The sequence below is a fragment of the Lagopus muta genome, chromosome Z (assembly GCF_023343835.1).
Source record: "Lagopus muta isolate bLagMut1 chromosome Z, bLagMut1 primary, whole genome shotgun sequence".
Lineage (NCBI taxonomy): Eukaryota > Metazoa > Chordata > Aves > Galliformes > Phasianidae > Lagopus > Lagopus muta.
The window spans coordinates 13,269,138-13,293,622 of NC_064472.1; the positions used below are offsets into that span (position 1 = coordinate 13,269,138).

The window sequence follows — 24,485 nt, forward strand, 5'->3', positions numbered from 1 at the left end:
TTAACTTGTGCACTGTGACTTGCATAATACAATCAAAGAATGAAGGTTCATCTAAAGTCCTTCTTCATGTGAACCAAAATAGATCCAGGAAATGACAAGATAGAACAGAATATACAACATTGTACAGTTTTACGTATGAGAACCACCAGGGATATATTACTAAAACAATTAGGAGAAATTAAAGGCATCCCAGCTCAAAGAGAAACTATGTCAGACTTGAAAGGTATGAGAATTGCAGGCATTTTTGTAAGCCAAACACAGAGGACTGGCTTGGATCTAGCTAGAAGTGAGAACTTCAGGCTTCAGGATGCATCTTATGAGCAACATGTTGATCAACACTCAGCTGAACATGAGCCAGCAGTGTGCCTAAGTGGCCGAGAAGACCAATGGCATCCTGGCTTGTATTAGAGATAGTGTAGCAAGCAGGATTAAAGAAATTATCATCTGTCTGTACTCTGTTTTAGTGAGGCCGCACCCTGAGTACTACGTTCAGTTTTTGGCCCCTCAACAGAAGAAAGACATTGAGGCCATTGCATGTGTCCAGAGAAGGGCAGCGTGTGTGGTGAGGGAGCGGGAGCACAAGTCTTAGGAGGAATGGCTGAGGGAACTGGGATTGTTCAGTCTGGAGAAGAGAAGGCTCAGGGGAGACCTTACTGCTCTCTGTAACTACCCGAAGGGAGGTTGTACCAAGGTGGGGTTCGGCCTTTTCTCCCATGTCACAAGCAATGGTTTAAGAGGGAATGGCATCAAGTTATGCCAGAAGAGATTCAGGTTGGACATAGGAGGAATTTCTTCTCTGAAAGAGTGGTCAGGCACTGGAACAAGCTGTTCAGGGAGGTGGTGGAGTCACCATCCCTGGAGGAGTTCAGTAAATGTTTAGATGTTGTACTGAGGAACATGGTTTCCAACTTCACTATGAAATTACCTGTAAATTAATGTGATACTCTGGATACCCATCGCTACAATTAACTGTAAAGCAAAACACAAATGAACTTAATAATATGGAAATTTTCAGCTAGTTCTTATCATTTCTCTTGAGCTCTAACTTAAAATTGTTAGTGTAGATTGTAATCTTATTTTTATCTAGGATAAGACCAGATTTTGGAATACACGTGTCCTTGTTACAGCAAAATTATTTGTGTTTTGTTACCTATTGAATACAACCAAATGATGAAGATTCATCAAAAGCGTTTCACTATATGAACCAAACAGGCCTAGGAAAGAAGAAGATATCAAAAACTGAAAAAAGAAAACTTAGAGAAAATTATTCAATTGAATCAGCTTCAATGTTTTTCTGTCTAGCACTTTTTGTTCCCTTTGTCAACTTTCATAATAATTCAAAGCTGTCTTTTTCTTTTTACCTCAGAAGTTTTCCTAGTGTTCTCAATACATCCACCATAAAGGTTTCTTTTGTATGCAGTATAATCCCGAAGGCATTTTGTTGTTTTCATCCAGCACTGACCCCAGTTTAGTAGAACACTGGATTGTAAAATTACATAACACATCATGTCTTTCATTCAGTTCTTTGCAATTTCTAGACTAATTCAAAGAACATATTGGGAATATACTTGAATTCAAACCAGAAATACCTCAGATCAATTTCAATTACTCTGTTGATATCATTTTGCAATTGCTAGCAAGCTATCATTTAGGTTTCTTCAACAGAATAAATAGGTGCATCTTCAGAATCTTAAATTATGCATCTCAGATACTGAATACACAACTCAGGATTGGGCTAAATGGCATTTAGCTTAGTCAACTGCAGGAATGACTCTAGAATTCGTATGTAGACTGAAAATACGGGAGAAAAACATTTGTGTGCTTGTCGTTCATACAAGGTCACTCATACACAGTCCACATTTTGCTGTTAATTTTACAGCAGTCTGGTCATATAAAAGGGAACAAGTATACCAAATAAGGTCTTACAAAGAAAAAAAAAAAAAAGAGAATATATCAGAGAAGATCTATAAGTGCACCAATTATAGCAGCTGTTTTCTTAGGCAGATCAGTAATTTGTAGTCATATTTCAATCAGAGTGGTTATGTTCATTCTTAAATTGCAGTTTACTTTTTTTTTTTTCACTGATATAAGCCAATCAGAGTTTTGGGGGGAACCCTTAAGCAATTAAAAGCAACACTTACAAAGCTTCAGTGACAGGATTTTTTCCATAGTATTAATATTCTTCTTTGCTGTGGAGAGTCCTGAAAGAGTCTCTGACTGAAGCAGACAGAAAGCACGTGGTTGCTCTTTGTTTGTTTACTGAAAATTTTCAACCTAATATTCTGTAATTATGATGCATTTAATTATAGCTGGAGAATGAAGAGAAAAGCAGAAGGACTGAGGGAAAATTAATTCAACTAGTTGGTTGGAACTGTCTTGTTTGAGCTAATGAAATATAGTTTGAAATTACAAAGGAAGAAAAATCCTTTTTTGAAAGAAACCTTACAGTAATGCTGTCAGTGACAAAACTCCCTTGGGGCCAGATGCACTCAAGTGATGACAATGCACTTGTACAAAATTGCATATATTGTATGGGTTTTCGTACACTGTGATCTGGTTTGCATCACAAACTCAGAGCTTTGAATGTGTTTCAGCCGAGTATCTTTCTTCAGTTCTAGGAACTTCAAAAATTGATTCTTCTGTTTCTCAGCCATGTTAAATATTTCAGTTTAATTTTGCTGAAAGATGAATCCTTTAGGTTCCCCTATGTACAAAGACAGCAAAGGAGGAATGTCTTTAAAGGAAACCTGGAAAGTTTTTACCTTAGTTTATTAATTACTTGCTAGTCCAGATTTCATAGCACTTTCAAGCAGATCAAGCAAAGTTATGTTATTTACACCATCACCTTGTTTTACTTCCATCTAGACAGATCGCTTGCCTCAAGTTACAATTCTCTTTCTCATCTTACACCTTATGACTGAGATGTTTTGTAACTATCCAGTTGAACACTGAAGAAAAAACCACCAGTGACATTTTAAGTCTTGATTCTGCTGTAAACTGTAGTGACTTCCTGTGATTAAAAAAATCCCCTTTTTTTTTTGTAACTTTGGAAGATGTTTCATTTTGCCATCTTATAAGGGCAACAATTTGCTGGCTTTAAGGGGCTCTCTGTAAAGATGGTCAAAATGTTATTTTGGCGGGTGTAGTGCTTGTCACTTAGAAAAGTGTTGTGCTATCTTAGACAGCGTGCTTTGCACCTCCACTTTTAATTCTGCCAATATCACATTATCCAATACGAACAGCTGTGCCGCTGACTAGTTATGCAACATGTTGTAGAACAGAACCCTAATGCGGCCAGCAACACTGCCTTTATGCAAATTACAAATTTTCTTGCATGCATTATCTTCTCCTTGATTCAGTACAGCTTCCTTTCATTTCTCCCACCATTGCTCAAAATCTTCTCCCAAGCAAAATTCAGAGCACTGGCGACTTCTACAGACTTCATGTGGGTGGCCATCTGCGCTGACAGGAACCCACTGAAGTCAGCCCAGGTGCAGTTCTCTGAAAGCAACTGTGTGTTGTGGCCTCACATGGAGTGATGTCAGTAAAACGGTTTTGTTTCTCTCTTTTATTTTTAAAAAAAAGCCCTGTTTGAACTTTGGATGCTTGTTATTAAACATTAATGTGAGTGTTATTTTCTGAGTGTAGAAAGCACATGCATCCCACTGATTCCAAGCTGAGGTAAGTATGATCTCAAGAAAATAGATTTAGTGGGGCATGACACAAATTTAGAATCATAATTCTATGATTCTGAGTTGGAAGGGACTTGCAAGATCTTGAAATGAACTCCTGGCCTCTCATGTGAATACCCAAATATCAAACTCTATGATTCAGAGTGTTGTTCAAATGCCTCTTGAACTCCAGCAGCTTGGGGCTGTGCCTGCTGCCTTGTGCAGCCTGTTCCATGCCCACCACCCTCTGGTGCAGAGCCTTTTCCTAACATTCCTCTGACGCCCCCCTGATGCAGCTCCATGCCCTCCCTAGAGCCCTTTTGCTGTCACCAGAGAGAAGTTGACATTTGTACCTGAGTGCCATGTATTCATAGGCCCAGACTGGAATTTTTTGAAACCCATCTTCAGTGGAAAGGAGTAATAAATTTGCCTCAGCAGTGCACTTGTATCTGCAGGGGTGTTGCCAGGATAAAATGAAAATCTCTAATCAATAGCCAGGCAATCCATAACATTCATGCAGGAATGATGGGCTGTCTAAATCCTTCCCGTACATGCGAAGAACTGCTGCATCTGAGGTGAGTATTTCAGCCTCGTATATAAAGTTATTTTGTGCCCAATTAATACTTTTTAATGAAAAAAAAAAAACAAAAACAGTACAGTAGCTTTCATGGGAAAATATGGTGGTCAAAAAATTGAAGAAAAAAAAAAGAAAGCTGTGAACTGATGCTTTTGAGAAAGCCAAGTTCAAAATCCTGGTTTCAGTCAGTAAATACAAGTTTTCTGCACCCCAGCCAGATGTCCTTAGCACATCTTAAACAGTTGCCATGAATAAAGCTTCTCTCCACAAAAAGACACTATAAAGCTCAAGTTTTGCTCTAGTACAGATTTAAAAAACAAACAAAAATAAACAAGCAAAAAAACAAAACAAACAAACAAACAAACAAAAAAACCAACAACACCCCAAAAGGTTAGATCTCAAAAATCCATCCTAATGAATGAGAAAGTCTTCTCCATTTCCTTCACTATCTCCGTTTTTACTCAGTCTATAAATCACAGCAGAGAATAAAGCTGCTATTTGTCAGGAAAAAGTAATGAGCAGAAAGAATTAGTGCTTTTCAGTCCTGAAATGACAGATAAAAGAAAATAAGAAAATAAGAAAAAGCAGTTTGGTTAAACTGCCTTTCCGAAGCAGGTAGGTTTTGTCATTCAAGTTTCCAAGAAACCCAGTAGTAATGAATAACTGTCAAACTGAAAATTAGTTTTTTTAGGATTTGCTCCAGAACACCGGGTCTCTCCACCAAAAGTATTCTGCATAGTCTATATACTCTACTATTCTGGTCACAAAGAAATGACCTGCATTTAAAAAAGCCAAACATAACATCAAAGTTCACGTTAGCTCTTTGGAGGAGGACTGAAGGTCAATGTCAGCATGAACGGATTTGTATTTACATCATATCTCAATCTTCCACTCCTGATCTGGTCCAGAGCATATAATAGAAAAGGCTGTGGCTGATCTCTCAGTTCTACTTAGTTGTGTTTGTGATTTATAACGTATCTGGAGTGCAACCTGTACCACCACACTGGGCAGGTCCATCTTTTGGCCCCGTAACCAGTGCAGTTTATCCAAGCAAATGGCTGTACTCCCACTGGTCAGTGACAACTGGAGATTCTCCTTCTAGCAGAAGCTCTGACATTATCTTCATAGCCGCATTCATGTGATCAATTCATTTGAAATACAGAGTAATATTTCTAGCTTTCAATTTAAGAAAGAGAATGAAAAAAACCAACACTTGTCACTACAAGAAGTGAAAGTAAACAAGAAAACAAAATAAAGCAACAATCCGGATATTTTCTCCATTAATTGGTTAGAAGTAAAATTGAAAATTATTTTTTTTAAATTATTTACAATTTTGTGCTTCAGCCTTGGTCAGGATTACTCAAAGTTTTAGCTATTAAAGCTCATGTTGCTTTTGTTTAATCAAAACATTTGCAAGTACTCATTGCTGAAAATGCTGCTTTTCCATTGTGAAATTTTTCTGGGCAATGAATGGACAGTCGTTCTTAACAATGCTCTATGCTGAAGAGATGGCTGTTCAAACTGTTATGAATTGATATATTTCTTTTAAAGAGACACAAATTTATATCATCTCAAGACCTGGCCCTGGTAACGAGTTTGAGAGAGCATTTCCTTAAACACAGGATGACAGAGGGAAACCAGAATATAGCAGAATCTTCACATCATAGACTCATAGAATGGTCTGGGTTGAAGAGGACCATAATGATCATCCAGTTTCAACCCCACCTCCACATGCAGGGCTGCCAGCGGCTAGACGAGGCTGTCCAGAGCCACAGCTGACAAGACAGTACATTTTATGTTACTGATAAACTCCTTCTTTTTGAATAGCAGAAAATAGTAATAATTATATATAGCTACATGCATGCTCTATCGTGGCCTTTTGTCTTCATATAAACTCTGATAATTTTCATCTGATCGTGGCACTTTTAATTTGATCTGTCTCACAAAACCCAGTCTGGAGTGCATTCAGAACTGCCAAAACGCAAGTAATGCTGTAATCTAAACACAGAAAGCACAAGTAAAATTTTATATCAAGTAATTGACATCAATTTACCTGATGGTTGTGGATTTCTTTAGAGCATCTGTTTTCAGCTTCATCAGATGCTGAATCATGTAATTGAGCATATCTCTTTCCTACTTAGCATATTTGAAATTTAAGAATCTAAGTTTGATCTGTTTAATTAACCTAAGAAAGATGCTTAAAATAGACTCATGTAGTTAATGTGAAATGACCCCCACTGTCAGAAACAACCTAGCTGTGTGTTTTACATGACACAATTTGTAGTGGAACATAACTGCATAAAATGACTTGAGCTAAAAAATATTTGTGAGGCCTGAGTATATCCTTTGCTTCCCAAACTCAATGTAGGTAATAGTGCATTAAGAAAAACAAGTAAACGAAACAAAAAACAAAACAAATAAGTGAAAAAAAAAAGCCCTCAAAATTTAACAGAAGAGCAATTTTTTTTTGTTTCTATCCTTGATTCCCCTACATGTACTGCATTCTCCTGGACACATAAAGCTTAAAACTTTGATTTTAAAAATATGATCAGAATTTTTTATGTGATCATAATTCCCAGTACCTGGTCATATGACAAAAAAGAGAGAGAGCCCCCTCAGCTGCCCTACAACTTGGAATAAAAGCATGGCAATTGGCATCCCCCCCTCCTGCTGGAGGTGAAGACAGCTGATTAGGTCGTGCCAAGGACTACCTGAAATGCACTGGGGGAAAAAACCTTGACCTAAAACTTTTAAGAACAGGTGTTTTAAAAGAAAATTAAGGACATGCAGAACATCTGAAAAACTGACCTCTCCTTCAAGGAGGTGACAGCAGATTTCTGGGTCTAACTTTAAGAAGAACCATCTTAGATAAATTAGATTTTCAGACACAGCTTTTTTTTTTTTTTTTTTTTCCTCTTCAACTTGTCACACATGGTGAAAGGAACTTGTTGAAGTAGAAGCAGAAGTAGAGAGAGTCATGGCAATTACTTTTCTTCACAGAATCACAGAATTGTAGGGGTTGGAAGGGACCTCCAGAGATCATCGAGTCCAACCCCCCTGCCAAAGCAGGTTCCCTACAGCAGGTCGCACAGGTAGGCATCCAGGCAGGTCTTGAACATCTCCAGAGAAGGAGACTCCACCACCTCCCTGGGCAGCCTGTTCCAGTGCTCCATCACCTCACTGTAAAGAAGTTCTTGCGCACATTTGTGCAGAACTTCCTATGCTGCAGTTTCCGGCCATTTCCCCTTGTCCTGTCTCCATTCACCACTGAAATGCACATACTCCTATATATTTTAAATTTATTCACAGTCTATTATCACACGCAAAGCAATCTCAAGTTTTACAGAAATATATTAATATTTGTGCCTGGATTACAACTACAAGAAATTTTGAAGTCTTGGCTCTTCATAAAAACAGTGATGCAGAGCCTCAGATGCTACAAACTTCTATGCTATTGAAATCACACAAATCTAATAGAAACTACAAAGTGAAGGAGATGCTTATAGGATCTAGATTCAGATTTGGGTATGAGATCTATGCAGTTCCACTTGGGAGTGATTGATTCTGTAATCTTGCAAAGTGTTCTAACATGCACGGTATTCTAATATTCTGAACACTATAAAACTCAGTGGCTTATAGGGTCATGTGGTTAGTCACTGTGAATGTCAAAGAAGAAAAAAATGTATGGTTACAACAGGTTTACTATCACTTAGATATCAAGATGTGCTCAGGAAGTTCATTTGAGAACAGAACAGAGTACATCAACACCTCAGTTATAGGAAGTAACTATCCAGTGTCCATTGTGAAAAGCACTTAGACTCGCTGCTACGAGTTACAGCTACATCTAAGCAGTTTTGAAAAACAAATAAACCCGATACAGAAAATATTCCTTCTACACTATATGTTGCTGAGATAGAAAGAATATAATTTTAATTTCTGTCCTGCCCAGAAGAGGCAAAAGCATATACTAAGGCTTTAAAGGGCTGTCTGATGCCCACAGGTCTTGTGTCATTTTCAAACAGAAGGGAGGATTCCACCTGCAATGAATTGGGTGCTGAATGGGTAGAAAAGAAATAAAAGCAAGAACAGAGAGGACTCACTGTCTCTTGGGATGCTCTTCTGGAACCTTTCCAGGTCCACGCTGGGTGGTCGGCTGGGCTTCTGTGGGGGCTGGCCCAGCTTGAACAGCGGGGGCAAAGACTTCCGTTTCGGGGCTCCTGAGCTCCTATCCCAGTCATCCTTCTCTTCTGACCCACCCAACGATTTTCCTGCAGCAAACGCTGTGTTTGTTTTATGGAACTTGGGAGGAGATAAACCAGATTCTTCCTGGATGATTTTGTTCAGAAAGATATTCCTGGAGGCACTCACTCCCTTTTCTTCAGTCTTTTCCTCTGCACTTTTGGGAGTGCCTTGAGATGCACTGGACCAGTGGCCAGTAGGTTTCAGAGCCATGTTAGAAAAATGACTGCCTACAGTTTCTGCAGCGCACTTACTATTTTCATCCATTTCCTTTGTTGCTTTAAATGAGTGCATATTTGGTCTAGGGCCTCCTAGACCTTTATGTGGGAAAGCATTTTTACTTGAGGTGTCTTTGCTGTGGGAAACTGTAAGGTTTACAGGAGGCTTCTGTGCAAGAGCTGGTTTGGAGAAAGAAGGCTTAGGATCATTTTCTTGTGTTGCAGACATGAACTTTTCCTTAACTCCAGCTACTTTTGAAAATGATGCTTTTTCTTCACTCTCTTGTGCTTCAGAATTAAAATTTGGCTTTGTTCCCAGAGGCCTTTTTTCCTTCTCTTGAGGAGCTGAATTAAGAAGCTTGTTCCCTGCAGGTTTTGGATACAGAGATTTCAGTTCTTCTTTTGCCAAGTCACTGCTTTTAGTAGGGGTTTTAGTGTATCCAGCTTTTCCATCACTTTCCCTATTAGTTGCCTGAAGGTGAACCCCAAACCTTTGCCCAACTGGTTTCAAATATGGGGGCTTTGGATCCTTCTCTGTCTTATCTTCGGTTGAAGGCTTGACTGCCAGAGGAGGCTTAGGATGAGCAGGTTTTTGAGAAACACTGGGTCCTGAAGGAGAAGCTGCATTTCCTTGACTTGCAAATTTCTCAAATACTGCTTTCCTTGTTTGTAATCCTGAATGGGTTGGTTGTCCTGTGACTTTAGAGAGTCGAATGTTACCAGAAACATCCTCTGAAGGGCTGTTACCCACGTTAAACTTCGCCATGAGTGACTTCACATCTGCCTTTCCATCCTATGGGCATAGAGAAATAACAAAGAAAAAGAAACAATGAGAAAGTGTCAGTTGAAATGTTCACACATACTGTACTTTAAAGAATTTCCTGGTCTGAGGCTTGTAGTACTGCTGATTGGCTGTGGAGATATTGTAGCACATCTTCCTGTAGGGTTAGAAAAGCTAAGCACTTTGTTGCATTCCTGCTGTGGTTATATAATCTTCTAAATTTTTCACGACAGGTTCTGCATTCAGACAGTGATCATTCAGCTCTTTTTGTTCATAGCATGATTTCTGATTATTTCTGGAACCAGGAAGTAAACAGCTGGTATATATTTACATGAAGATATCCACAACTTCAAAATTAAAGTATTCCAAAAGATATGAGTATCCTGTGCTTAGAAAAATAGAATATATTGGAACCTGGACAGTACGTCAAAATGGTGTTATTCATACCAGATCTTTGGAGAACTGAAAGTTGCATAAACAGAAAGTCTTCTGTTTTGGAGAGATTGTGCGACAGATTTTCTTTCCCTTCTCAGCAATTTGCTTTCCTACTGCCCTCCACCTTCCCCTGCTTTGTCCTTGTTTCTGTTCTCCATTTTATATCTGATAAACACTGTACATGGGTAGACTGAAAGTGAAAATTTATGGAGTAAAATGGGAAGAAACGACAACCAGTAAGCAAAGATACTGTAAAAGGAAGAAGATGAAGAGTTCAAAGTGAGTAAAATTCAGTTTCATTAGAAAATGTTTTAATTGGACAGCTCTATTTAAGACCTTTGAGGATCAGCCTTCGATATGAACTGAGAGCAAAAGCTGAATACAGTTTGACTCAGTGCAGTTGTTACACAGTTCAGTGGAAGATTTGAGCAAAGAGAAGTGAGGTAGTCACACCACAATGGCCTGGGTCCACTCTTGTGTTATAGTTGTCACCAGCAGCAGGGGCTACTCCTTTGCAAGCAATAAGTAGTGTCAGAACTGATTCATAGCTTGTACTAAGTGAGATCCATTTTATGCAGGAAGGTCAAAATGTAAAACTAATGTTATGAAGCAGGGATATTAGAGCTAGTAACTGCCCTAAATTCTCTGTTTAGAAACAAAGATTATCACTATCCAGTACAGTACATAATGGTCTAAAAGAATATTTTAAAGTAAGATCAGCAAATGAATTATGTCTTCAGCCAGTACGGTTTCAGTGAGCACTTAGTAATTTTTTAACTTCATTAACAAGATTTTCTGAACTGTGGTTGTCTACTCCTTTTGCCTTCTGTTTGGTTCTGTCATGCTATGAATTTCCTGATAAGCTGGAGTAGTTTCACTTGTGACTTCTGCAACATAAATTTAACTTTCTCAGTCTTTCAATACCACCAAGAAATTCAGTCTTACCAAACTATATTGCACTACAGAGCTACTTAAAAGAAAAGCAGCCAAAACAGTTTGAAACCTATCCCCAGAGTACTCGATTATCTCTTTTTCTCTTGTAGGAAAGGGAGGAAATGCATATGTACTATGGAGATTATCAGGCTTAAGCTATCTACTGCTGGTTGCTATACGTGTGCTCAAACACACACACAATCACACTACATAGATACATAAATATATATCACTAATCATTCAAGATTTCTCACATAAAACCTCACAAAGCACTGATTTTACCCACATAATGAGAAAATTAGGCTGATTTCAGTGCCAGAAAGAGTAACAAAAACTTCTGGTTTTGATCTCTTGAATCAGATGCTTTTTGTTTGTTTGTTTGTTTGTTTTTTGACTTCAGTAGCAAAATCTAAACCATCAAAAATACAGTGTTTTAAATATTCAGAACTTGTAAATGACAATCTAATCAATAGCTTGGCCATCTCAGAAGCTTATTTCTTTTGAAAGTTATAGGAATAATTTGGTTCTTCTTTCTTCCATTTGTAATTAATGAAAGCATTCTGTACGAAGCTACAGTAAAGTGAATGTTTGGGATAACAGACATTCAGCACGTAAACCTTTCAGAGGTTGGAAATAGGGATTTTAAGAAAGTTTTCCTGTTGTAATGTGCAGTTTCTGAGAACTTTTCTATATCCTGGCAATAACAAGATCAATTACATTCATACAGGTTTTCAAAGGCATTAAACAATCCACTACTGCCCTGTCAGGACTGTTTATTTTCTGTAAGGACTACCTACATCAAAACATTTGTTTTTAAAAATGCCTTCCTGGCACTGTGAATAGATTTCAAACATTGTCCTTATCAAACAGATGTACTCATAAAAAACAAGCTCCTGGAGATGTAGAGGGGCTTACAATCAGCAACATAACCTCTCTCACTCACTGTGAGCTCAGTAGTGAGGGTAGCACTCTAAGAATCAAAGGAGAGTAAGAAACTGAGAAATCTTTCTGCGTCTCTATAATGCATATAATCATTCCCTGGTTTAACAAACGTATAACAAGAGCCATATTGAGGATTCTAAGGTAAGATCTAACTGTCAGTTAGACAGATGGAGAATCTTTTATTAGTGATTTCTGCTGTTCCTGCATTTCCCTCCCCAGAAGGGACAACAGTTACCTCTTCCATTAGCATATACAATATGTTGTACTTAATGAAACAGGAACTTGAAAAGATTGTGAAACTGGATTAAGTTTACCCCATCTTTCCTACCCAAAGTGCAATGTGCATGTTAGACAGAGGAGTCTCATGCAAGAAGTACTTAGGTAATATTCTAACTTTCTGTTTGCATTCTCTTAGACTCAGTACAACATTCACCTTTTGAACTGGGTCACAAAGATGGTGAAGGGCCTGGAGTATTGCCCCTATGAAGAAAGGCTGAGTAAACTGGGTCTGTTCAGCCTTGAGAAAAGAAGACTGAGAGGGGACCTGATCCAGGTCTATAAGTATCTGAGGTGTGGGGGGCAGAGGGGCAAGGCCAGACTCCTTTCAGCTGTACGTGGAGACAGGACAAGGGGAAATGGCCGGAAACTGCAGCATAGGAAGTTCCACACAAATGTGTGCAAGAACTTCTTTACAGTGAGGTGACGGAGCACTGGAACAGGCTGCCCAGGGAGGTGGTGGAGTCTCCTTCTCTGGAGATGTTCAAGACCTGCCTGGATGCCGACCTGTGCGACCTGCTGTAGGGAACCTGCTTTGGCAGGGGGGTTGGACTCGATGATCTCTGGAGGTCCCTTCCAACCCCTACAATTCTGTGATTCTGTGAACTGCTGGAAGCAGCACAAGGTACACAGTAACAATTCCTTTGCAAGGAGATGGATGCATTTAAATGTGCTTGACTCATATCTAGAAAAATACTTTGGTTTTGATTCCCAGGTGTTAATCAAGGAGATTTGCATGAGTGTGCTTTCCCATTTTCCAGTTCCTTCAGATAGGACCCATGCAGATATGAAGATACATTTGCACAGAATTCTTCAAAGAGTAGATTACATTTACATTTCAATGTACAAGTGCAATTCTCCATTATTTACAATATATATATTTTTTTTCAAAATAACAGTACAATGAGAACACAGCAAAAGTAAAAATTCCAAATTATTTTCTCTGAAAATGTCAGTCTGAACTGGCAGTTTGATTAAAAACAAAACAAAAATAAATATATATTATTTCATTTCCATCTTGATGAAGCCAAAAGAGTTTTTCACTTCAGCTTCCCACAGTGGTTGCTTTTTCTTTGAGTCAATAGCACCACTGGATCAATGAAGGCAACAATAGATGTGCACATATGGTTTTTGGTTCAACAAATAAAATGTGTGTTACTGTAGCATGTACAAGTTTACAAGGCTATCACTTTAAGAGAAAAAGCATGCATATATGTAAACTCTGTTATTGTGAAAAAAAAATTACAAAAGCTGCTAACCACTGAAGGAATTGAGCTCTAATCCATGGACAAGATATAATGCATAAGGTATGGGGAAAAAAAGGTAAAGAAAATGAGTAATGCAAATTAAAGATAAATACAGATCTGAAAGTCAGTTGGCAACATAAAAGCCTAATTTAGGTTCTACAGAAGTGTATGGATTGAGGGATTTTAGCTATTTGCATAAAATTCTAGTATTCTATATTAATGATAAATTTTGCTTGACCATTTCTTTTTCCAGACAGAGAGATTTCAAAATTACCAGTTGTACAGCAATTGGCAAAAAAATAACAATTTTTTATTTTTGGAAGGGACAAATAATTTTCAATTTACTTGTCTTGACTCTGGTTGTAATAATTAGTTAAATAAAACTTCTTTTAATTAAGAGTTCAACATTTGGAAAGTGGAGTCAAGATATTGCAGTGTTCTGTACCTACAGATGTACACAGCAGAAGTGTGAAAAATAAGCAGAAAGACAGCATCTGCTCAAATAGAAAGAATGGCAGATACAGTGCTTGTAGAGTAATGAGCCCAATATTTCAGATTGGAAATATTGAAAGGGCCAGCAGTTATTCTCTTTGCTTTTCTTGAAAGGCTGACCTTTCAACAGGTCTGCAGGACAGGATAGATGGAAATCTATGGGATTCCTTGGAGAAAGGTCAACAGCCTTTTTGTCTCCTTGATAAAATCTTTTAAAGTATCTGATGCCAGCAAATGAAAGTAGCACATCCACACAGACATGCGGTTATCAAACTGAGACAACCTGATTACACAGTATTCTGTATCTTTTCCACAGTGTATTCCACTAAACCTCTTTTGTCCCTCTCTTGTAATGTTTTCTCATCTGTCCCGCAATCCTAAGACCAAATACACAATGTTGCAGAAAAATGAGAACAGTGTAATGCTTCCATTCCATTCTGTGTACAGCAACTACCTTTCAAGAATCTTTAATTTGACTCTGATCATTCTAATAAAGCTAATTGAACTTGTCTGAATCTGAAGGAAAAAAGAAACCTCAAGCTCTTGGCACTGTAAAGATCCTACCACTACTTCTAGAATTTCAAGATCCTGTATGACTTTAAAGAACATTTTGTGCAGTGTTAAGACATTAATTACTGTTCTGAAGCTCTACTGGAAAGAAAAATATCTTCCATGACCCACTACAAAAAATACTTGCAGTCTTTTTAGTATCTCTCATATACACTGACATTCAATGATATCTCAATTCAAAGTATGATATATGTAAAGAAAAAATACCTCCAAACCAACAGCCACAAATAATACAAAAAGATTAAGCTGAGTTGTAGCTAGATGATTTATAATTCTATCTAGAAAATAATTGCCTCTAATTGCCTCTCATTTCTCTTAGTCTTCAAAATGCAAATGTAACTTAAAGTAGGGCTGCCTTTAGTAAAAACTCAGGCAACCAAACACAAACCTTAGAGAGAGAAAAGACAGTTTCGTCAACTTGGCAACTTTTCAGCTGGACAATTATTTGCGAGAAAATTTTACAATAGAATTTCTACATGTACAAGGTCATATATAATATCTTGCACTGTTTATATATTTTTTTCCTTGAACTTTGTGCTTTTATTTATTAGATAAACAAGTACAACAATTTACCTGGACTTCCCAAAGCTCTCCAATATTTTGATACAAGCAGAAAAACGAGCTCCCTCAATGAGACAATCCACGGAGTCTGTCACATTAGCAGCCTATTGTGTTTGCTAAGAGGAGTTCTCAGAGAGTTTGCCTAAGAGAGGCTTTGCCTGTGGTTTTCATTATCATGACCAGTAGAAAAAAAGCTGCTGTCCTCAGGATATTAGGTAAGAAGTGGCAGAGGAAAAGGGAACTAAAATGTGTTCAGGCTGGCTGTTGCCACCGGCTATATTCATTACACGATATCTTAAGAGCAGTGTGAGCTCCAGCACTGCATTTGCACCACATTGCCATATTGGTACGTACAAGCTTGAATTTTAGAGAACAGTATTTAAGGAAATATTTGTGGGAAGTAAAATTGTAAAGGAAGCATATGGACCTCTTGGGTCATGAAGTCTAACCACCTGCTGCCAAAAAGAATCACTGCATCCATTCCTAGTCATCCACCGAAGATGTCAGCTAAGGTGTTGTTTTGCTCCCACTCTTGCCAGTAGTTTCTCAAGACATTCTGCTGGCCATTTTTTCTAAAGCTTTCGCTTTAACAGAGTTTTTGTTGTTGTTGTTTTAAAATTATGATCATAATCCTTTTTTTTTCTTTTTTTTTTTTCCCCTCACCCTTTCGCCTCTCAGTTTACTGCAAAAATCAAAGACTTTGGTATGATATAGAATAAGAAAGATACTGAGAAAACGAGTTTTATGAGGAACTCCAAACCTGCTGAAGATAAATCCAAAACATAAGGCACAACCCTCTGCTAAATACAGCTCAGTGAACTTTCTGGAGCTCTGCATGGTAATGAGATTGCAGATGAAAAAAATTGTCTTCAAGCTTCACTAGATGTTGTTTGCTTCTTCCTCATTATTCATCACTTCTTCTTCTGTGCATTTTTTTTTTAATTTTTTGAATGCCCAATTAAAGCACTGGAGGTGCTTGGCATTTCTGGATTAGTTGTGCAAACATTTCTATTTTAGCTAGTTCAGAAGACTATTAGCGTGTTGGAGAAGGCTTATTTGAGACAAAAATACTACTACTTTCTCTGTATTTGTCACTTGCCAATGAAAACAGTTTTCAAAAATTACATCAATTTTTTTTTCTTAGTGGGAGAAATGCAGTTCTGAGCAATATTCTTCATGCTATTCATTCTGCTATGCCCTGTATTTGATTTATAAACTCATATTTATTTGTGAAAATACACATTGATCACAAGTGATGAAGCTTTTATCATTAGTCTTACAGCAGATTGGACTTTGTAACTTGCTATTCTATTTGGCAGACTGCACAACTGTTTTACAGTGCTATATGTAACAATATATAGTCATTTCGCACTGGTAAACTACTGTTACTACTGTTACTACTGGTAAACTACAAGTTATGGCTCACATTATCAGGCAAATCATACAGCGATCAAAGAATGAACTCCTCTTGGAAGCTCTGAGTGCTAGAGAGTTCCTGCCTTCTCTTTCATCCACTGCACAGTTGTAAAGACGTTCCTAATTGATAGAAGGCTGCTGAGAAAATGAATTGCAACAAAAACACTGAAAATCACAGTTCAGGCTGCAAAAGTGCTGTGAACGTTGCTCATCTACAATATGTATGATTCATTTTATACTTGCAGGTGCAACGGCTTCCTGGATCCCCTCTATTTCTTCCACATAGAGTGGTGTATGTTTCTGAGTACTTTGGGGAAATTAGTTTTTCTTTATCTGAAGAAAGAATGTGAAGGAATTAGTATTTTAAGGAACATGACCTGCAAGCCTGAAAGCACACTGGAGCTGTTTTGTACTACTACTACTTTCCGCAAAAACAGAAGCAGAAGCAGCAATAAGAACTTCACAGATTTAAGCATGACAAACATATCAAATAAAGACGCTATCTTCTTGTATAGAAGCATGCCATTCCAGAATTGGTGTAGACCAAAACTGGCATCTACAGCCCAGTATAACAGTGACTTTCCAAAAGTCTCAAGTGCAAAATTTATCACTGCAGTCTTATGTGCTTTTTGTTAATAGAGCATTTACTCAAATTTTGGTTTCCACATATCTTTTGGAAAAATGTCTACTTACTAATTTATTTTGTCATAATCAGACAAAAGATAAAAGGGGAAAAAAGTTGCCTCTGACTTGCTCTGCTTTAAGATGCTTTAAGTTTATTTTTTAAGGCAACTTTCATACATTGTTGTTCACCCTACAGTGGCAGTCAGTTGCAACTGTCTGAACGGCTTTGGGCTTCCAGGTCAGTGCTCACAAAGAATGTCACAGTCATGATCTTGTTACAGCCACGGCTGTGTTGGTATCTTTACTTGGTATGCTGTGAACTGGAGAAGTGAAATTCTATTAAGAAAAAAAAAAAAACATAACTTTTTTGCTTTCCATGTTGTTTTAGCATGCTTCATTTCGCTGATCTTAGTGATCAATGTGATTCCAAAGCAGGTCTGATAGCATAACAGAATCGGCTGTGGAGACTGGAGGAAGATTGGGAGATGAGCAACACAGAAATTATTTTTTGGCCAGGTAATCCTTAAACCACATCTACAAAATGTTCATGGGAGAGCCCTTTCAGACAGGTGCACTAATATCAATAAAGCAAGCCTGGCAGTCCCCTTCCTAGGTCAGAAGTAGTTGTTCCATCTGTAATGTAAAATGCATGCAGATATGTGGAGTGCTTAATAAAAACAAGTCAGTTTTTCCGAGAAGCCTGTCTTTCAATCTCCTCATAACTCCCGTAGGTCTTTTGCCACCTAGTGGCAGACCAAGTTCAGCAGAAGAGATGATGTATTTTTCCTGCTGAAAATCAGTTGCATGTTCCTGTTCTCAGAGGGTTAGTCTGTCTAGTTTCATGCCACTCCTGGAAGATAACACTTCAACAATTCTACCACAGTCAGAAGACGAGGCAATGAGTTAATACGCCTGCTTAGCACTGCTATGCCAATCCTGGGAGCTGCGCTGAGAGTGTGTGCCATACAGCCGCTGCCCACGACAGGTAGCCATGGCTGTGATCCAGTTACAGTATCATTTTGGAAAGCACCTGATTTTCAGTAGAAATTTGATATTCATGAACACTGGCAGGAGCTTCTGTTTTTATTGCTATATTTCTTGTCAGAGCAGACTGTGTTATCTTTGTGTCTGCAAGACGGGGCCAGACTTCCTGAAATGTGTGCTGTTCCAATTCCACAAGGTTGATATTTGAAAGCAGTTTTAGTATTTCTGACACAAGTTTGATGTGGTCATGAACAAATTAACGGCATTTTCTCATGTCTAAATGCACTGTCATATATACGGCAACAGCTGGGCTTCCCAGATACTATTTGTGGACAGCTGACAGGCAGGATACCCTGAAAGCGCATCAAGTTGATGCTGTGGTTCTTTTAGACTGCCATAATTAAATTCTGATGAAAGTGTTGAATATAATTACCATCTCAAGATTTCTTTATACTAATGGGAGTCAGCTTTTGAAAACTGAAGAAAGAAGGCAAAAGATGATGACAGAACTTCCCCCTGCCCGTTAAACTTTGTAAAGCAAATGTTTCCGCCATAGAGGAAAGTTCAGTGTACTCCAGAGTGTCACAGTCATGTGCCTGTCCTTGTGGATCAGCTTGGCTGTAAGCACTGCACTAAACCACTCATTTCAGAGCATAAGTCTTCCAGTGAACATCAAAAGCTGACGTAAAACCTCTATTAGTACAAAAAAAATTATATTTGAAAAGATTTTTTTTTTTTTTTTTTTTTTTTATAGCTTGACCTGAGCTCTGTTGGCTCAGACCCTACGAAACATTTCCTCAAAGGCAAAACCTGTTTTTGGATGCAAAACCTGTCTCTGATTAGATGGGAATGCTGAGCCTTCACTAAATGGTCCACAGGCACCAGAAAAGCTCTCTTGATAGTGCAGGGCCGACTGTGCTGGAGAGCAGCCCTGACATGCTCAGACACACCACATTGCCCCTAACTTCCCACACACCACCGTTCATGCCTTGCTGAGGAACACAGCTGGCACAGATAGCAGCTTGATTAGATGGTTTAATGATTAAGATGAGCTGAATAGCAGGTGATGTGCGTGAAGCTGACTGCTGAGTTTTCAGTAGTGTGCTCTGGGCTCGTGGTAAGGACATTCAGATATCCTGTCCACAGGCCTGGGGGCCATCTTGGTAAGGCATGCAAGGCAGGAAGCTGCTAAAATCAGTAGGTGAGTGGAAGGCTATAGCAAATGGTATAAGGATGGTGGAGGAGTGTGGCAGGGCTACAATGAGTTGGGCAGGGGCATTTTGTGGGGGAGAGGAGCTTGACAGCTGGGAAGAGTGGGCAGCCCTTTGTCTCCCCTCACAAAGTTGTGCTCCCTCTGTTCCCCCCATGCACCTCAGCAGAGCCTGGCCCTGCCCTGCCCCACCTCAATTCTGCCTCTCTGCATTATCCCTGCCCAGACCTAGAATGCCAGGGAAAGCCTTGCGACTGGCTGGGACCAGCAAGGCTGGGACCTTGGCATGGCCACCCTTAGTAGTTACTGTGTCCTGGAAGCAGGAAAAGGAGAAGAGAAGAATCCTGAAGTGGGAGAAGAGAGTATTTGGTGGTAAGTGAGGAGTATACATGGTCAAGTGGGGAATTATCTGCTGGATTGGCTTCCTCCTCAGCAGATATGGTGGGATATGAGGGAGGAAGTAGCTTTCATACAGAAGAAGTTATTTCAGTTACCTCCCACATATACCCCAGTATAAATATTTTGGTGGGGAACTATTTGGCCTGGCTTTCCCCTCAGCATGCCCCCAGCTGCTGTTAGCAGCAGGAAGAAGAAGTGGAAAAGCAAGAGGAACAGACATCCTTAGCAAAACGCCTCTAACTTCCCTTTTTCCTCAACATGTCCTTCCCCACCTCTGCCTGGGAAGAAAAAAAAAGTTCAAGAACATGCAAATCACTCACCAGCAGTTGTGCAAACTCTTTTGGAGGGAGAGAGAGATGTCCCTGTGCTCCCCATGCCTTCACATGCAAACTTCTCGCCCTTTTCACGTGTTAAACACCTGCCAGCTCATTTGTTTTTAGTTTGGAGAAGCAAAACAGAAACCCTTTCCTAAAAACATTCCAGCTCCAAAGCAAGGTCCTGCCCTCACTGTTAACCCTTCTGAGCTAAAGACTTGCAGCAGGTATCTGTGACTCTTTGGGTATTCACTTAGCTCATTTACCATGAGCTTTCGCAGGGCGGAGGATAGCAACGGGCCTTTACTCTACAAGATCTCTTCCTTAAACCTTCGAATAAAATAACTGGGAACTGAACAATTTAGGCCTTGTCAATGTTATGTGATTTTTTTATTGTTGATTTTTTTTTTTTTTTTTCTCCTCTTCCTTGTCACTGAATTTAAAAACTTCAATATCAGGCACATTTGGTAGCAAGCGCCCATGCCATATTACTGGTAAGCAGCCTACTTTTGCTTTAAAAAGATATTTACTTAACAAAAAAAAAAAAAAGAAACGGTGCTCACAATTAATTTTGTAAAGTCAAGCAATCTCTGACAAACTCAAGACAAAAAAATATTTTAATAATATGCAACTGACATCAATTCACACTATAGGTGATCTCAAGTAAATACTTGTAACATGTATGACTGAATTTGAAAACATATATAACAGAGAAAATGAAGGCTCAAGTTGAATTATTGGTTGCCATGATTCTTTCACCATTCTCCCTCTGCACTCTTTCATGAGTTTCTGTGATAATTAATATTATTTAGTATAACCAGAGAAACACAGAATTGTAGGGGTTGGAAGAGGCCTCCAGAGATCATCAAGTCCAACAAGCAAAGCAGGCTCCCTACAGCAGGCTGCATTGGTAGGTGTCCTGGTGAGTCACAGAATCATAGGGGTTGGAAGGGAGCTCCAGAGATCATCGAGTCCAACCCCCTGCCAAAGCAGGTTCCCTACAGCAGGTCGCACAGGTCGGCATCCAGGCAGGTCTGGAACATCTCCAGAGAAGGAGACTCCACCACCTCCCTGGGCAGCCTGTTCCAGTGCTCCATCACCTCACTGTAAAGAAGTTCCTGCGCACATTTGTGCTGAACTTCCTATGCTGCAGTTTCTGGCCATTTCCCCTTGTCCTGTCTCCACGTACAGCTGAAATTTACCATTTACAATTTACAGCTCCATTACCTTCACTGTGAAGAAGTTCCTTCGTATATTTCTGTGGAACATCCTATGCTCAATTTTATGGCCTTTTTGCTTATTCTGTCCCCACAGACTGCTGAAAAGAGGTTGGCCATGTCCCTTTGATTCCCCTCACTTACAATACTTATAAATAAGATCCCCTCTCAATCTTCTTTTCTCAAGGCTGAACAGACCCAAGTCAGCCTTTCCTCACAGCCTTTCCTCATAGGAGAGATGCTCCAGGCCCTCTATCATCTTTGTGTCCCTCCTCTGGACTCTTTTCAGGAGATTCCTGTCTTTTCTGTACTGGGAGCCCAGAACTGGTTACAGTACTTTAGATTAGGACTGAGCAGGGCAGAGTAGAGGGGGGTGGATCCCCTCCCTTGATCTGCTGGCCACACTCCTTTATAACGCACCCCAGGATCCCATTGGCCTTCTTGGATGCCAGGGCACACTACTGATTCATTGCCAACCTGCTGTCTACCAGGACACCTAGGTCCTTCTCTGCAGAGCTCCTCTCCAGCAGGTCATGTCCCAGTCTGTACTGATACTTGTGGTCATTCTTTCCCAGGTGCAAGACTGCAACCATTAACAATTTCAGAGTCTCTTCTCACAGTCTCAGATGCAAACCGTTTAATATATGCTATTTTACAACTGTTGTATTCTAAAACATGATGTGAGAAAGGACAAGTTAAAAAACTCGGTGCTTTGCAGTTTAATCTGAATTATATAATAGGAGTGTTATTTATGTTGCAGTGAAATCTTGGCCTATTTTGTCAAATCACCTTTTCATGGCAGTCACATGGCTAAAATGTGTTGGTTTTTTTTTTTTTGTTCTTTTTTTTTCTTCTGGTTGGTGTATCATTAACAGGTTTCAAGAAATAGATTGAAATCCTGTTGATTCACTGTTGACCTGGATACAGAAGGTAAAACCTATTACTTCCAGTTTTAAGCTCCTTTACTTCTGCTTACATGGCAGGAGTAAGCCAAAGAAACAAGAACTCCAACAAGAACTATGCTGTAGAGCTCACTGAACACTATGTTCACCTGAGGGAGATACCATGTAACACCCATCTCTGATACCTATAACATTCTTCTTTTTTCACTAATACAGTACTTTGATGTGGGGAGTATTTCAAAAATGTCAATGACGCTCTTACTCTTTTAATAACAAACTTCTCAGTGGTTGAGAAATGCACTCAGCAGGAACTAATTTTAGGTGGAACTAATTTTACTACTTCAAGTACCACAGATTGAGCATCAGATATTTTTGTCTGTCTCTTGGGAAATCCTTTCAATTTCTTGTTCTTTGTGTTGCGAAGCTTCTTGAAAAATAATGCTGATATTAGTATTTCCAGCTGACTCATGAATGTTGGAAATGGACAAGTGCTAAGTACTTTTAGAAGGAAAATATTGGTGATAGGTGGATGGTTAGACTAGATGACCTAGGAGGTCTTTTCCAAGTTTGATGATTCTATGATTCTGTGACTCTATAGATTTGGCCCTTCAGTAGCACTTAATGATGTTATAGATTCTGTGCTCTCGAGTTTATAAACTATGTGAACACATACAAGGCAATTGGTAAAAACAGACATATACTGTTAGCACTACATTAACTACTTTGAAATGAGATACAGAAGTGACTCAGCTTTGCCTGTAGTTGTTTCTGTTCAGAAGCTACCTCTTCCACACCTAAACTGCAGAATAATGTGCCTCCATACAAGTAATTATTAGCGAGCTTATTACATGGCTGAACAGTGCCTTCAAATACGTAGCTATTACTCATCAGCTGACCAGCTGTAACTTTCTGGACTCTGCAGTTGGACTTTCAGATATCTGTTTCTCAGCCTGTTGTCTGAGCTCAGTTAGTGCAGTCAGACTGAGTGATGGCTGAGAGTGCAGGATCAAGGTCAAAGCACAGTAAAATATGACTAGAAACAGGATACAGCATCATGGTTTTCTATAGGTATTATGATATCATGATGGAACTGGGACAGTTGCTAAAGAAGAACTACAGTTCCCAAAATGCTGCAGTCCTTCCAGATGTAAGGACATCCCTTTTCTTCTCTGTATCACCAAGCAGCACTGTTAGGAGTTGTTCTCATTCCCATTTGTTTGATTTATTCCTCTTTATCCCTTTTATATTGCACTGTTCCACATTCCTTCATCATTTTTAGTACAGCAGTTTTCTTTCTATCTCAACTGAGCAACAACTCCTTACTTCTCTTCTGGTTTCCCACAGGGGGGAGGGTGGGAAAAAGGGGGGTAGGCCTGTCACATGGCAAAGATTCAATCCATGACATACAGTTCAGATTCTTTTTTTGCAGAGTTGAACATGTTTTATAAGAAAGCAGACAATAGACTAGGATCCCTGTTTGTGTAAACTGTGACGTAGGAAGATGACAATCCAGGATCAGGGTTTGGGTTTATAGCAGGGAGCATGTATGACAGAAGTGTGAGGTTACTGCCACTGGGCAAAAAACAGTTTTAGATGTCAGTAAGTAGCCTTGCATGATTTCTTGCAGCATTCTACTTCTAAGTAATCATTTGTTTGCCACTCATGCTGTGCTTAGTTTGTGCAAATTCTCCTGTAAGTAAGCATTTTCACAGCATTAGTGGAAAATTCACAATAGAAAAACTGAACTTGTGCTGTTATGCTGTGTAGTCACTTTGGCTAGTAGTTCCTTCTGAGGAAATAAGAGTTTCTCAGTGTTGATGTATGGCATGGGATACCACACAATTACACTTGTAAGCTCTTAAAAAGCTATGATGCTGTATATTGACCTCCACAATTTTTTGGTTACAGTTCATAAAGGTGAAGTTTCAATATAAAAAACAGTTCCTCACCCATATCCCTTCAAGTTTGCTGCTAAATACTGTTCTATATCATGTATCTTTGACAAGATGCAGATTGAAGATATTCAAGAAAAGAAGAAGAAAGAGTGAGGCATGGGAAAACAGCTGCTTTTCAGTCTAGATTATTTTACTGTTTGAGGTTACATAACAGCATGTTTGTACCAACAATGCAAAGAGACACAGGATTAGAATAACATTATGAGAGGAGTGACTGTATGAGAAGTTCCTTAAGCTGGTGCTGCAATGGAGGTGAAGGAGGGTTGGATAACACTCTTCAAAAACATAACTTCAGGACAATTGTGCTGGTTAGAGAGGAATAAATAAAATACATACTGAAAATATTTTCTATGGCACATATGGGCAGAACCCTTGTTCTCCTTCATTCTGTCAAGCCAATGCTCTATCACAATGTCTGCCAAATAAGCCTGTGATGGTTTTGATACTTTTCAAAATACTAGTCAAACCTCAATTTTTTTTTTTAATGTTTTTTTTTTTTTTTTTTGTAAGTGTGAAGTAGTG

At 39.0% G+C, this 24,485-nt stretch overlaps 1 protein-coding gene across 5 annotated transcripts in view; it reads right to left on the bottom strand.

Annotated features, from left to right (window-relative positions):
- FYB1 (FYN binding protein 1) overlaps positions 1 to 24,485 on the bottom strand; it is a 63,350-nt gene that overhangs the window by 31,980 nt on the left and 6,885 nt on the right. For 4 of the 5 annotated variants that reach the window (XM_048930746.1, XM_048930745.1, XM_048930749.1 and 1 more), the window contains exon 2: positions 8,349 to 9,498. In XM_048930746.1, the coding sequence (XP_048786703.1) occupies positions 8,349 to 9,498 (1,150 nt within the window). Of the gene's footprint in view, positions 1 to 8,348; positions 9,499 to 14,954; positions 15,135 to 24,485 lie in introns of those variants that run through there. The other variant, XM_048930747.1, reaches the window with a different exon arrangement.